We start from the raw sequence: 16,041 nt of genomic DNA, 5'->3' as shown, positions 1-16,041 counted from the left end.
GTTTAAAAGGTAGATAAATATGAAAATGCTCGGAATTAAATAAAAATAAATATGTTTTCCCTTTGATGTGTCCCCCGTCGGATGGATTCCTTTTGTTTGTTTTAAGTTTATTTTTTATAAAAGTTTAGGTCTTTTATTTATCGATTAAGGCACTACGAAGTCTGCCGGGTCAGCTAGTATAATATAAATATATTTAGTTAACCCGAAGTAATTGGATCACAGAAGTGCAAAATGACTTAATCATAAGTTGTACAATAAATGATATTTTCTATTCATTATTTAAACATAAATACAAATGGAGTATTGGTTCGAACATAATGCTGTTATTATTATATTCGCCTATTGTTTAATTAGATCAATAGATATTACACGCAAAATACAATAACAGTTTTTCAATGGCTATTTACACATTACGTAATGTTTTTTTTTAATCCTCGATGCCAAACTAAGTCTGTTTCTGTTTGTCTGTGTGTTTTTCTATCTATCTGTATGTTTTAATATCAATCTGTGGCATCCCAAGCGGACGGAACGAATTTAATATCTTTGTCATCCAGTTTAAATGTCAGGCTTAGCTGATTGAGATGGTTCTTAGTCATTCTTAGCTGTTCGTCAATATCAGTCCAGTCCTTGGGGTCATGTCTATTCCTAGATTCGGTAGGAATCTAAGACGATACAAGAGTGAATCTTTATAAATTATTTTTTTCAGACTTATTTTGAATGAAGACTTTTTGTTGTCTTACCAAATATTTATTGGTCAACTCTCACGGATAAAAAATTTGGAGTTTTATAAACGAGTTTTTTTATTTATTTAATACGTAATGTCGTATAATGGATATTATAATAGAATCCAGCGATAATTGCAGTGGGAAATAGCATACGCCATTACGGAATTTTTACAAACAGACACATACACGAACACAAACAAATATGTAGAACATTTTGGTCGAAATAAAAATTTTCGTTTGACTTTAAAATAATCTTCATGCGCCGTTCTAAGTAATATTGACTAAACCAGTATACGTGTATTTCCATAATAATGGCATTGAAATTTAAGAATTTGAATCTTTGTTAACGTATCTGTGTAGTTTATATTGAAATTCGTAAACAATGCTTACGTCATTCACCATGTAATTGTTTGAAGCGTAGCGTAATCGCGAATCTTCAAAACGCGTTCATTGTTTTATTGTTTTCGATGTTCCGTCAATATAAAACGTAGGTTAAGCGAATTTAGTTTTTAATTCGATTATGATAAAGAGCGATATTCTATGAAATGTACTCAAAGATATAATAAGTATTCGATTGAAATGCAGGCACGACTTGATGAAAGCAGAAGAATGGGCCCTTACACGCCTATTGCATTTGCATAAGTGTCTTTGAGGTCAACGTCCCTTGATATGGATAATACACTGATGCGTGAGCTCAATTGGTACACAAAAGATTCCTTTAAGAACACTATTGTGATCGTTTTCCTGATACACATACAGTAACATGATTTTATTCGAATGACCTACGGATTATTTTTCATCTATATCGTGTCCAAAAAACTTATCGTCACAGATACTTGTTAGATAAAATAGACAATATAATTATTATCCAGTGATAATTAGGGATGTGATCCAAATGATTACATAAGTCAGTTGTTTTAGTGTTTGTTTTTACTGAATATGGAGTTGTACAGTATTAATGGACGACAAAAAGTTGTGCACAATATAAAAGGTAATTTAACTTCCCTATCTGTACCTTCCGTAATCACATACATGAAGCGTTTGTTCTTACGTCGTAAGTTGATAGATCTTCCTTATCGCAATTTCCATAAACTACATACGCAAATAGACGCAAATACTTTAATTCTTGACGTAAACCCTATTACTATTATGTCGTCAGTCAGTTAAATATTATAAAATCAAATGTTACATTATGTTATTAAAACAGATCAATTTGTAGAATTTCCAATGATTAAATTATTGGTTTCAGATCTTTCATAAATTTTCACAATGATGCCACTGTTTTATCGAAATATTGAATAGTTGATCCAAAATACGTAATGCTTTTGGATGTAGGTCGTGTCAAAATTGAAATAGATTTAACCGAGCCATGTGTTTCAATACATCCATATGCATGGTTCTTAAAATGCGGCATCGAAAACAAGATCGACATTAATATACACCCTATCGAGGTCATTGTCCTGATTAATATAAGCAACGAGTTCGGAAGGATGTATTAAAATAACTTTTTCAAATAAATTCATGAAAAGAGTCCGACGAAAATATATTTGGATTTCGTGCCAGAATGAAGTTCAATGATTTGCAAAATGTAGTCGTTTCAAAATCGAATCTAGTACCTACCTACAATACGGCTATGAGTCGCCACAGCGGATAGACATTAATGTTATCTTAACATATAAATTCATTGATATTTTAAGAAAGGATCCTCTCTATTAACCCTGATTTTTGTAGATTTCTTTTCTAATTAACTAATTAATCAGTACCACTTCTGAAGAAAGTTTCTTTATTTGGAGTATTTTTGTTTTTTATTAATCATAATATGAGTTCAGTAATGTCACGTATTTGTTTTATTAATGTTATTTTAGTAACTTTTTTAAAGCAAATATGTTTTTGATTGATTAAAGAAAACCCAAAAGACAAAAAAATATAACAGCATTTACAAAACTTAGGTCAATCTTATAAAAACACCATTCTCTCTCTCTATTACTAATTTTAAATTAAAACTATTGGAAATTAAAATTAGTTTTATTACATAGTAAAATTTTAACTCTTCCAATTTATATCAAGTTTCAAGTTCAAATCCAGTTTCGATTTTTACTTCGCAAATAGAAACTTCGAGAAACGTTTTCAAATTGAACATTCCCTATGACGATGACTCTTAAAAAATTTTAACTTTCTTATTTTCGAAAACAGCTTGAGTGTGACTTACCTCTTCAAGAAGTCTGTGTATTCAGCCTGTCTGATAAGGCCAGTTCTCATCATAATCGTTTGGAAGCATTGTCGTTCGATGGCCCAAAGCCTGCAGTCCGTAGCGGCTTTGATGGTAGCTGTACGCTTGCAGTTGTACAGGATTGCCAGTTCCCCGAAGACCTTGCCTGGCGCCATCGTGCTCAGGTATTTGTTCTCCCTCGACACTTCGACTCGGCCTTCTGTAGAGAAACAGTGATAGTGCCTTTAGTATTATTCTGTTATTTTTAATACGCTTTTATTAGCTTCAGACGTATGTATGTTAGTATGTAACGGAATCTTTGATTTGGACCCCTTCAAAACGTCGGATTAACTCGAAATTTGGTATACTCATTAAGGACCAATGACAATTCAAAAAAACTAACAAAATACGCTTTTAAGAAAATACAACTAAAAAATAGAATTTTTTTTTTAATAAATTTGAATTAAAAATAGTGTATGAAAAAATTATTTTATTGTAAAAAAGTTAAATAAATACTAGTTTTTTTAAACTATTTTTTATATTTTATTGCTTAGATGGTTGGACTAGCTCACGGCCCACCTGGTGTTAAGTGGTTACCGGAGCCCATAGACATCTACAACGAACTGCCGCCACCCACCTTGAGACATGAGTTGTAAGGTCCCACTTTTAACAGTACAACGGCTGCCGTGCCCTTCAAATCGAAACGCATTCTGCTTCACGGCAGAAATAGGCAAATATTTATTTCATTTTTTTTTTTTTTATTGCCCTTGTAGGCATACGAGCATACGGCCCTGATGGTGAGTGGTTACCGTCGCCCATGGACTTCAGCAATGCCAGGGGCAGAGCCAAGCCGCTGCCTACCGCTTTTATAATATACATATGTAATATAGTTCACGTTAAAGTTAGATAAATTTTAGTAGTATTGAGTTGAAACCTGTATTCGTGTTTTAAAATATAACCAACGCCAAAAGTTAATTTATTCAAATGCAATAATATTTAAAAATATTTAAATTTTACATTACGTGTTTTGCTTCAGAATTAAATTGGAAATTAAATAATTTTGCAAAAATTCGAAATCCATTACGATATTATTGAAGGCAATCTTGTTTGGTAACATTTAAATATTTTATAGAGGAAATATCGAATGTTAATTTCTTTAAAGGTTGTTGTATGTTTGTATTAATAATATGATTACAGGACGTTGGCAAGCAGCTCAATTTCATCAGCTATTAATAATTCAGAGTACTTTTAAAGATTGACTGTTTCTGCACATACCTACATATGTATGCACATATGTTTGGCCTTGTGGTGGAAAGAAATGATCTAATAAATAATAGTGTGATTCATGGGTATTTTTTATTAATAATCTCGACACGATGAGTGTGCTAAAAATATTGAATACGAAATTACCTACCAATAACTAAATGATAATTTCGGCCTACACTTAGGAAAAATCTTCCACATATATACCACCCAATGCTGAGTGTAAGGTTTTTACAGACATTTTGTTGTCTTTTAGTCATTTGTTCATCTCATTTGTTGCCGTCTACGTTTCTATGTCCAGTTATTTCACGTATAGAGTTTTTTTTATTGCTTATATGGGTGGACGAGCTCAAAGCCCACCTGGTGTTAAGTGGTTACTGGAGACATCTACTCCACTCCTCTACATCTACTCCATAGACATCTACAACGTAAATGCGCCACCACCCTTGAGATATAAGTTCTAAGATCTCAGTATAGTTACAACGGCTGCCCCACCCTTCAAACCGAAACGCATTACTTCTTCACGGCAGAAATAGGTAGAATGGTGGTATCTGCCCGCGCGTACTCACAAGTGGTCCTACCACCAGTCCCCACGGCATATGTTGTCCGCTTGCTACGACTTTTGTTATGTCAGATATTTTAGGATTTTAGCTTGTTACATTTGGACATAAAATTAAGTATCCACTGCTGTTTTTTAACAGTTGCAGTAAAATTTTAAAACTAATTATAACGGTAACCCCTGCGGGCTCATACTTTACTTTTTTTTAAGGTATGAATAGGACTTGGGAATAATTGACATGAAGAGATGCTAAAGCGTGAAGGTCGGCTCGTATTATTACACATTCGTTTCTTTTAATTATTCAAATGGACATTTAGATTCTCTATTCATTTTCAAACAACTAAAATTAACACAGAATCTATAAATCTGTTACTGGTGGTAGGACCTCTTGTGAGTCCGCACGGGTAAGTACCACCACGCCGCATATTTCTACCGTGAAGCAGTAATGCGTTTCGGCTTGAAGGGTGGGGCAGCCGTTGTAACTATAGACTGAGACCTTAGAACTTACATCTCAAGGTGGGTGGCGCATTTACGTTGTAGATGTCTATGGGCTCCAGTAACCACTTAACACCAGGTGGGCTGAGAACTCATCCACCCATCTAAGCAATAAAAAAAAACAGAATTCCGTTATTCACTATTGTGTTTACCCCCGAACGCATGTTACTAACTATCGGAAACAACAAAAACCATTATTTATCACCACCGTTATTTTCACGCCAGCACGTGAACTTAACTAGCATCGACATAAAGGATCGCTCATCCGTAAATTCATATAAAACTGTATTCCATTTAAAATCACTACGCGTTGTTAACAGGAGATTTCACGGGCGTTGTGCTGCATAGGTGAAATGTTTAAAGTTAGTGCAAATAGTTGTTAATTGTAGTTTTTCACGTCACAGCCGGAGTCCCGCAAGGCTCCGCCCTCTCCCCGTTACTATTCAGTTTGTATATCAACGATATACCCCGGTCTCCGGAGACCCATCTGGCGCTCTTCGCCGATGACACCGCCATCTACTACTCGTGTAGGAAGAAGGCGTTGCTTCATCGACGACTTCAGACCGCAGCTACCACCATGGGACAGTGGTTCCGGAAGTGGCGCATCGACATTAACCCCACGAAAAGCACAGCGGTGCTCTTCAAAAGGGGTCGCCCTCCGAACACCACGCTGAGCATCCCCCTCCCGACTAGGCGCGTCAATAACCCCGCCCCCGCCGTTCGCCCAATCACGATGTTCGACCAGCCCATACCGTGGGCCCCGAAGGTCAAATATTTAGGCGTCACCCTCGACAGTAGGATGACATTCCGCCCCCACATCAAGACGGTACGCGATCGTGCCGCCTTCATTCTAGGACGTCTCTACCCGATGATATGTAGGCGAAGTAAAATGTCCCTTAGAAATAAGGTGACACTCTACAAAACTTGCATACGCCCCGTCATGACCTATGCAAGTGTAGTGTTCGCTCACGCGGCCCGCATACACCTAAAAACATTTCAAATTATTCAATCCCGTTTTTGCAGGATAGCCGTCGGAGCCCCGTGGTTCGTCAGGAACGTCGACCTCCATGACGACCTGGACTTAGAGTCCATTAGTAAGTATCTTCAGTCGGCGTCCATGCGCTACTTCGATAAAGCGGCACGACACGAGAACCCTCTCATCGTGGCCGCCGGTAACTACATTCCCGATCCTGCGGACAGAATGGAAAGCAGTCGACGTCGCCCAAAACACGTTATCTCGGATCCTCCCGATCCACTAACGGTGCTTTTAGGTACTTCAAGCACCGGTCACCGTTCTCGTCGAACCCGTCGCTTGCGACGAAGGGCTCGACGAGTAAATTAACTCTCAGACACAGCCCACTGAGTTTCTCGCCGGATCTTCTCAGTGGGTCGCGTTTCCGATCCGGTGGTAGATTCTGCGAAGCACGACTCTTGCTAGGGTTCGTGTTAGCAACATCGTCAGGTTTGAGCCCCGTGAGCTCACCTACTAAAGTTAGGGTTACGCTGACATAGCCTCTCAAGGCTCTCAGCTTAGGTAGGAAATAAAAAAAAAATGTAGTTTTTGTAAGCAGCTTTCAGCTGTTTTTATTTTATATTTTTAGATATTTTAGAATTGTTCTATGTGATTGGCTAATAATAATAAATAAAGATATGTAGTTAATATTTGAATTCGGTCGCATTCCGGTATGGCTGTCAACACGATATTACGGAACCTTTTTTTTTTTAACGCTGGGGAATCCATTTACGGATACCCGGTCGAGGGGGGTAACGGACCGGGTTATGTCGGACTCCGGCGCCTCCTGAGGGGAAGAAGGGGAGAAGAGAAGGGCCGAGGTCCTTCACCTCCCCCAATTTCTCACAGGAGACTACGCCTTGAAAAAGGCGCGCGAAGCACTTGCCCCGCAGAACGACTACCGACTAAACCCCATCGAGCTCCACCACACCGACTACACGAAACTTACGGTACCGCAATGCGCGCCGAAAGTCTCGCCTTAGGCGGTACCCGTACTTATGTTAAGACGGGATTTCATCCCCGGGAAAATCCCGTAGAACCTCGTCTCGGGAGACACACCGATATTACGGACCCTCCCGATCCATTAACGGTGCTTTTAGGTACCACAAGCACCGGTCACCGTAGTCGTCGAACCCGTCGCTTGCGACGAAGGACTCGTCGAGCGAATTAACCCATAGACACAGCCCACTGAGTTACTCGCCGGATCTTCTCAGTGTGTCGCGTTTCCGATCAGGTGGTAGACTCTGCGAAGCACTGCTCTTGCTAGGGCCAGTGTTAGCAACACTCCGGCTTGAACCCCGTGAGCTCACCTACACGTTAGGGTGGAGCTGAAATAGCCTCTCAAGGCTATCAGCATAGGTAGGAAAAAAAAGTATGGCTATCGCTAGGCACGTATATGGATAATGTCACTTTATAATAGTTTATAAACGAGTCGTGTCCAATTATTATTATTCCTTTTTTATTTTCAAAAGACATGGCCATGGCAATAACAATAAATCGACTTTGTTAATTATATGCAAAATTTCATATGATCACAAAAAAATAGTAGATGCGTATATGATTCTCTACAGAATCGTTTTTTCATTTATAATAAGCTTTATCTGGAAATCTAATACCTTAAGAATTGTTAAATAAGACTAAATTAAATATGAATTTACAATAAAACATTTATTTAAATCTGAAAGCAAACAATCAAATACGAAATAAACAAATAAGACAGTCGACATTCATCAATATTTATACTGCATTAATTAAGAAAATACGAAGAGAAAGAACCGTATAGAAAGCGAGATTTTAGTGTTAACGAATAGAAAATGTTATCCAATTTAAAAAAAAAAACCTTTTAAAAATGATTTAAACACTATCCTACCCAATTATGTATAATCTGCCCAGCTATTTAAAGTCTAAATTACTGGTGGTAGGGCCTCTTGTAAGCCCGCGCGGGTAGTTACCACTACCCTGCCTATTTGTAGCCGTTGTAACTACACTTGAGACCTTAGAACTTATATCTCAAGGCGGGTTGCGCATTTACGTCGTAGATGTTTATGGGCTCCAGTAACCACTTAACACCAGGTGGGCTGTGAGCTCGTTCACCCATCTAAGCAATTAAAAAAAAAAACAAGAGCTATGTAATTCTAGCTATGCTGTCCTATAAATCAAAACCACCCTGGCCACCTCGAACTGTACTAAACTGAACTTAAATCAATTCTATTCATTATATTATTACTTAAACGGGAACAATAACCCAAACTGGTAGCACCTGGTCTACCTTTTATTAGCATACGTGTAACACAACCAAAGTAACGCGGTCTAAAGGACTGTCGCTGTCCAAATATATACAGACTTCTTCAGATGCATGACAGACAGTACTTGGAAAATATTTTTGATTTGTGCTCACTTCGTAACAAACTTCTTTATTATTATTCTGTAAGCTGCATTTCTCCCCTTTTTTTCATCATCACGTAACATTTAGTATCAAGCAACAATTATATTAATGACTAGCGACCCGCCCTCGCTTCGCTTCGGAAACATTAAAACACACATTAAACCAAAAAAAAAAAAAAATTAAAAAAAAGTAGCCTATGTTCATCAGGGACAATGTCGGCTTCTAATGGAAAAAGAATTTTTCAAATCGGTCCAGTAGTTTCGGAGCCTATTCGAAACAACCAAACAAACAAATCTTTCCTCTTTATAATATTAGTATAGATTTTATTGATGTATGTTTTATTTTTTCCATGTGACGGGTACATTTTGAGTACTTGCTAGTTATCGTAGCTCAAAGGGAAAGGGAAGATCTTCAACCGAGCGGCTGGTATTGCTCGGTAGACCGACGCTCCGATATTTTTTCCTACTTACCTAAGCTGATAGCCTATTTCAGCGTAACCTTAACTAGTAGGTGAGCTCACGGGGCACAAACCTGTCAACGTTGCTAACACGAAACCTAGCAAGAGCTGTGGCTTCGCAGAATCTACAACCGGATCGGAAACGCCACCCACTGAGAAGATCCAGCGAGAAACTCAGTGGGCTGTGTCTGTGGGTTAATATGGTCTGTGTCTGGTAACTCGTCGAGCTTTTATATATGCAGAATTTTTATATATGCAAGCTTATCACGAAACTGTCGTAAGCAAGATTCAGGCATCTGTCAAATACCTTTTGTTGCATGATGGCTACCTGCCACAGTAATATTTACAAATATCAAAATTCGTTATTTATTGTATGTCACAATCGCCATGCACAGTTTTTTTTACGCAACGATACAATGTGAGTACGCAAATATTTAGTGATGTATGTTCACAGATCGGTGAATGAGAATGTCTAATAATATGTACTAGAGGTCCCGCAGTAGTCGAAATTCGACTATAATTAAATGGAATTGTAAGTTTGTACACTGTTATAATTGTATTTTATATTTCTATAATCACAAATTTCGCCAAGGCTACACTATAAAAAAATATTAATAAATACAAACAATATTTAATCTATTCTCAATTTGACCACAGCTCACGTCAAGAACAAAAGTTTGACAATAAATAGTATGCATGCGTGTGTGCGTCAAATATATGGTATGTAGTGTGTGTAATGTTTTCTTTATTGATTTAATGTATCTGTTATGCATTATTTTAAAAAAATATTAGCATTGTGCACTTCTTCTCTATATTTTCTATAACTGTGGAAAATTTCATACTCTTCCGTCCGCGCAATTTTCGTAAAAAGGGATACAAAGTTTTTGCTTCACGTATTAATACATAGAGTCGATGGAGTCCATAGTACAGACTAGGTACATAGAAGCAAATTAATATCACGAAAGTGTTTCAAGGTGACTCGCTCCGGACAATTTAACGGTAGGTTATGAGTTCGGTTGCGTGATCTTTATTGATATAGGTCTTATAAATATTTTACTTTGATCTCAATTTTGTAAATACGTGTAATTAACACAGCGACTTTAATGTTTAAATGTTATCAAATTAATCAAAGTCCAATTTTTTACATTTTTGTATTTTTTTTTCTCTTTTTTTTTCCTAAGCTGATAGTCTTGAGAGATCATATCAGCGTCACCGGGCCAGTAGGTGAGCTCACGGGGCTCAAGCCTGACGTTGTTGCCAACACGAACTCTAGCAAGAGCCGTGCTTCGCAGAATCTACCGCCGGATCGGAAACCCGACCAACTGAGAAGATTCGGCGAGAAACTCAGTGGGCTTTTTTGTATTACGACTACACTGTAGTATTAAGTTTTTCAACATTATAAAACTATGATACTTTCAATAGACTAGAGAGAAAATAAATATCGTAAAACAAATTTGGTATTAAAAGCCTCAAGCAATTCGGCTCATTTACATATTTTCGTAGTAAAGAAGTCGATTTAAATTGTTCACACTCAAATGGGTGTTGTAGAAGGTGTCTAAAAAATTGACCGAATAATAGGCAGAAGTGTTCTCTGAATTTTTACACAAGTTCGCACCATGCATGCCAACAAAAAAAAACTATTTATTCCAAGAAGCAATTATATTGAGACTTTCAACTCCAGGTTTTAAAATAAATGACTATGTAACCACTTAATTCCAGTAGAGCCGTGAGTTTTTCTGCCCATATTATATAATAATAATAAAAATCTATACTTTACTTAATGTTATAAAGAGGAAAGATTTTTGTTTGTATTGAATAGGCTCCAAAACTACTGAACCGATTTGAAAAATTCTTTCAATGTTTGGAAGCTACACTATTCCCGAGTGACATAGGAAATAATCTTTTTTGAAAAAAATTAGGGATCCTTACTGAAACTCCAATAATGTAACCCAAGGTGTAAAAACAATTACCTAAAATATTCTTTATATTGCATGCCCTGCGACAACTATTGATGATAGAATATAATAATGTACTACGACTTTGTAGAACACAATATAATTTACAAAAACTGTCGGGACAGCAAATGTCTACTATTATTATTATATTTTAGTTATGAAACAATAAGTGTTCTTTTATTTTAAAAACAAAACAACATCAAATATACTTCCTTGAAATTTTTGTTAAAGACCCGAGCGGAGCCGGAGCGGGCCGCTTGTATTTTATAAAACAACTTTAGGATTTGTATAAATATGTTATGAATAATTATGTCACCTTGATTTTGATTTGATTTCAATTGCTCTAAAACATAATATTCCGAATCGGTAAACCGATTTAATTGGCCCGACCTGAATAATAATACTCAACTAAAGCACGTTTGAATCTATGCAAATATACATGCATCATTTGGTCGGAAAGTGGGACAAAACGAAGCAAAATTTAATTGATATGCCAGCCTCGGTGGATTTAGCAACCTTTGAGTGGCCCGCGACGTGGCTGAACCTTAGTGGTCACAGTTCTAAATCGTCGGTGTGTGTCGTAAGTGGAAACGATTACTGACTGACAGCAAGCTAATTTGTTTTCACGAATAAAATATTATGTTTCTTGATCTTTTGATTCGCTCTCAATGTTTCAAAAGCAGATAATAGATCTTATAACAGATTAACAATGAATTATTTCATAATTCCAATACACGACTTGAAGCGAAAAATACTTTGTATTTAAAATGAAATATTCAATTTGAAAACTAAAAGGTTAATGTATAGGTTTCAAAGTTAACAAAGGTTTATGTTAATTGTTTAAGAAAATTTACATTTAGCCCGTAAAACAGACAAACGCGTTCGGTTACGAATGAATAATTAACGTATGCGTTGTACGGGTCATTTTTTTTTATGTATTTTACATACCGGATTTGTGTGCACCAATAAATTAGATTGGTGTTTCATTGGCATAGAAAAATCAAAACCTAAATTAAATCATTATTTTTAATGTGTATCGCATCTGTACAAAAACGATGCCAATCTGAAGGAACCTTTACTGGTGGTAGGACCTCTTGTGAGTCCGCACGGGTAGGTACCACCTCCCTGCCTATTTCAGCCGTGAAGCAGTAATGCGTTTCGGTTTGAAGGGTGGGGCAGCCGTTGTAACTATACTGAGACCTTAGAACTTATATCTCAAGGTGCGTGGCGCATTTACGTTGTAGATGTCTATGGGCTCCAGTAACCACTTAACACCAGGTGGGCTGTGAGCTCGTCCACTCATCTAAGCAATAAAAAAAAAACCAACATTATATCTGTTAAAAAAATTAATATAGTGAATACGAGTTGTCTCTTTAGTATTCAAGTTGACAATGGTTGAATCATGTAAGTAGTTGTATCGTTTTAGTGACATCATCTAACTGCTATCCGTTTCGCGACCTACAACTGTCTCACCGAATATATACATATGAACATCGATCAACACGTGTACACATGAGATCAAAATAGCACGATATCTGATAAAATATACTGGAGGTTAAATTACAGATTGCACAAAATAAACTTGTTACATTGTGGAATAGAAGAATGCGTTACCTGATTCTTCATTTTTCTTAAACTTATGACTCGAATCTTCCAATCGTGTCACGTCTAACACAATCCCCGCATCCAATGAAGCTTCCGTTGCGGTGCTATCACGCTGTACATTCCCAGTTCGTCTCTTGCGTGTTCCATAGGTATGAACAGGTACTATTAATTTCGGCCGTGGTATTGAAAAATCAGAGTCCGAACCACTAGATGAACTTTTAGCACTTCTCGTAAACACACCGTTTCCATTAGTTGCACGTTCCTCATTGATATGGTCTTTCGGAGGTGCGAATTTTGTAATGTCATTGTACCTTTCGTATCTATCGTCACTTTTCACTCTCACGGTGTTATATAACTTACCATATTTATCGGGTTTGATTTGTTTTGTAACACTATTTATAGTCCGATAATCACTTTCTTTAGACGGATCAACAGCGTGGAACCCGTTGCTGATCGGCGGTGCGAGTTGGTTCTTACTTCCGTTGAACATTTCGTACTGCATTAGCGTCAACTGTTCGCTCGGCGACAGATTTCTTTTCGGTTGCGTGACAGTGACACCGTTGTACTGCGCATTGTTGTGCTGGACCGTGTCAAGGTACGCTCGAAGTGGTACTCTACCTTCGCTTTTAACTCTTAATGATTTAGAACGAAAGCTAGGTTTAGCGTCTTCGATGCGTCCGTTTCGTTCGTTCGCCGGTTGCGTAGTGTGGTTCGGAAGTTGATCGCATGTAGATAACGACTGTTTAATAGGCCGCATGTATAGACCCAAATCTTCCGGTTCACTATCCAATTCCAAAGTTTGTTTACCGTTTCTGACTTTCATCGGGTTCAGATCTAAGGTGGCCATTGAATGTATAATTTTGTACACGGTATTACCGTTTTGTTTGGGGTATTCATTTGGCGAATTTCTATCATTCCTACCACTTTTTTGGATCTGCTTTAGCTTATCGCTATCGGTGTCATTGTTTTGTTGACTGACTCTAGAATAATATTCATAATATGATTCTGATGATGGATCAGGAGGTACTGGACCAGGATCAGGTAACGGATAGTAATTTTTCTTTGAATCAACTTTTCTCTGTCGATGTGCGTATTTCAAAGAATCTTTACGTTGTGGCGGAATGGGTGGCTGTTTACTATTCGAACCAAATGCTTCGATGTCCCATTCTGTGAAATTTCTTCGTTTCACGCGTCGCAGAGTCGAAGGCTTATAGCCATTTGGCATATCTTTAAAACTATAACTGTGCTTTAATTTATTTTGAACAATGTAATTATCACTCGTCCTAGCTTTTTCTTCTATATTTTGTTGATATTTGGCTAATTGAGATATGTTTTCATTAGGAACATCAAAGTAACACCCACTATCTTCTTGTGAATATTTTTTTTGGCTGTATTCGTTTTCTTCCGAACGGCCGACATCTCTACATGATTTGCTCCTCGATATAGAATTACATTTTGAACTTGATTGATCGTCGTTAGAATTGCATTTATTAAGATTCTTAGCACCGACCCAGTTTGCCGCATAGACAAGGTCCATAGTTCTATCCCCGAGGGATAGCCACGGGTCCTCCATGACCGCTTTTCCTGGATAATGTTTGATTTTCATCTTGACTTCAAACCTTCAGACCGTGTGTCATTATAAATATTTAGTGTCTTCAATTTAAGGGACCGGTGCGGTGAAACAAACTCCATGTTTTTTAAAACACAATTTATATTACGTCACTTTATTTGATTTGCTTATATTTTGATCATTCTCGTGGCGATCTGTGGAAATTATAAATTCATACTACAACAGAATTCCTATACCCCTTATAGCCGGTCGTGTTTACAGTTAAAATGATTGCAGTAATATTGTCACGTTTCGTCGACTTGTTCGAATTAAAACAATGAAATCGTTTTGCAATCGATATGCTTGTTCCATAAACCGAGACATGATATTAAGCCATGCACAAAATAATAACTTAAGTGGCTTAGGATTATTTAAACTTGAAACAATAGTTAAAGTATCAATTTGTTTCAATGTTGTATCTATTAAGTAGTGTTTCATTATTGTTTATTCAAATATTGAATTGTACAAGTTAAACATATAATTCAAAATTAAAACTGTTCGATTGTTTTTTTTTGTTTGTTTAAACTATAACACCAATCCAAATGCAAACAGAGCAGAGAATTAACTTCAAATAACAAGACCCTTTACGAAAGCGGATGCGTCACGGGACTCAACTATAGTTCTTACACAATCACACAAACATACACCCACAAACACAAGGAAGCGGTCAGCACGGTTCAAGACTCCACCAGCCAATGCTAATAGAATCATATTACGTAATAATTAGATAATGGGGTCCGACTGGCTGTGCACCGCTAACTAAACAGAAGCAAAACTCGCTCGTTCATATTAATTCACTTTCACTGACTTTTAATAATATTGGATTCGGAGAAAACGAAGACGGTACAAAGTTTAACGATACGCTTAAGATAATTAACGTGCAATGATTAAACACTTGATCGAGTTTGTAGGAAACGATTTCTAAGACAACGCAACGGGTTGAAAGCGGTCATTGATCCACATATCCACTCGCCTGGTCAACGATGATACGTGATGAGAAACATATTCAGGAACACAACAGATCGGTAATGTTTATAGAAATGCAATATAAACATAAAAGAGGCCAAAACTATCGTATACAATAGACGAATAGAAACCCTATTACCTAAAGATTTGGACATGAAATCATCGATACTATTTTTAGCGAATAGAATATGGCCGGTACAAATACAAGAATATTTCGCTATTCGCTAATAATAGCAATTTCCTAGAGTCTCTTAAAAGCTAGTTGGCGACTTTCTCGAACAACTATTCAATGTGCTAAAAGTGGACTAAGATGACAATATCCCCTGTGTAACACGACAAGCGATACAGCTTTGATGAAATCTCGTTATTTACAGAATGAAAACCATTTACAATAACTACCATTTTTAATAATACAGACTTCCGAAATCCGTAGGAAAAAAACTAATGCGATTTCACAAACTAAAACACGATTATAAAGGATTTCAGTGATAACGCTAATCTGTTTATTGAACGAAATATATTTTGATTTACAAAACCAAACTATTTAAACTATATTCTATCTTCATAATGAATGTTGAAATGAGTTAACAATTGAAAATGATAGAAAAGTTGTAGTAAAATGCGAGTGACAATACTGGTATCCCAAAATGTCTTTGTTTGGCAGCAACTATACACAAAACGACTTTATAACAAAGACATTGAACCAAAAGGTCACTTATGCTTGATAAGGCTTGACAAAATTGTTCGTGTTTCCTGGTCATTGTATATTGTACGGCTAGTAAATATTATAACGTGCTTTG

General features: G+C 36.9%; 1 protein-coding gene across 7 annotated transcripts in view; it reads right to left on the bottom strand.

Moving 5' to 3' along the window:
• The window catches only part of for (cGMP-dependent protein kinase for), a 160,720-nt gene that overhangs the window by 23,945 nt on the left and 120,734 nt on the right, over positions 1 to 16,041 (bottom strand). For 5 of the 7 annotated variants that reach the window (XM_028184743.2, XM_028184749.2, XM_089739660.1 and 2 more), the window contains exon 4: positions 2,935 to 3,154. In XM_028184743.2, coding sequence (XP_028040544.2) covers positions 2,935 to 3,154 — 220 coding nt within the window. Of the gene's footprint in view, positions 1 to 2,934; positions 3,155 to 12,675; positions 14,431 to 16,041 lie in introns of all 7 variants that reach the window. The other 2 variants (XM_028184735.2, XM_028184728.2) reach the window with 1 other exon arrangement.

This window comes from Bombyx mandarina, chromosome 03, assembly GCF_030267445.1.
Source record: "Bombyx mandarina strain Sakado chromosome 03, ASM3026744v2".
Classification (NCBI taxonomy): Eukaryota; Metazoa; Arthropoda; class Insecta; order Lepidoptera; family Bombycidae; genus Bombyx; species Bombyx mandarina.
Note: the sequence above shows the minus strand (reverse complement) of the source record. Positions and strands in the feature narration are given on the sequence as shown.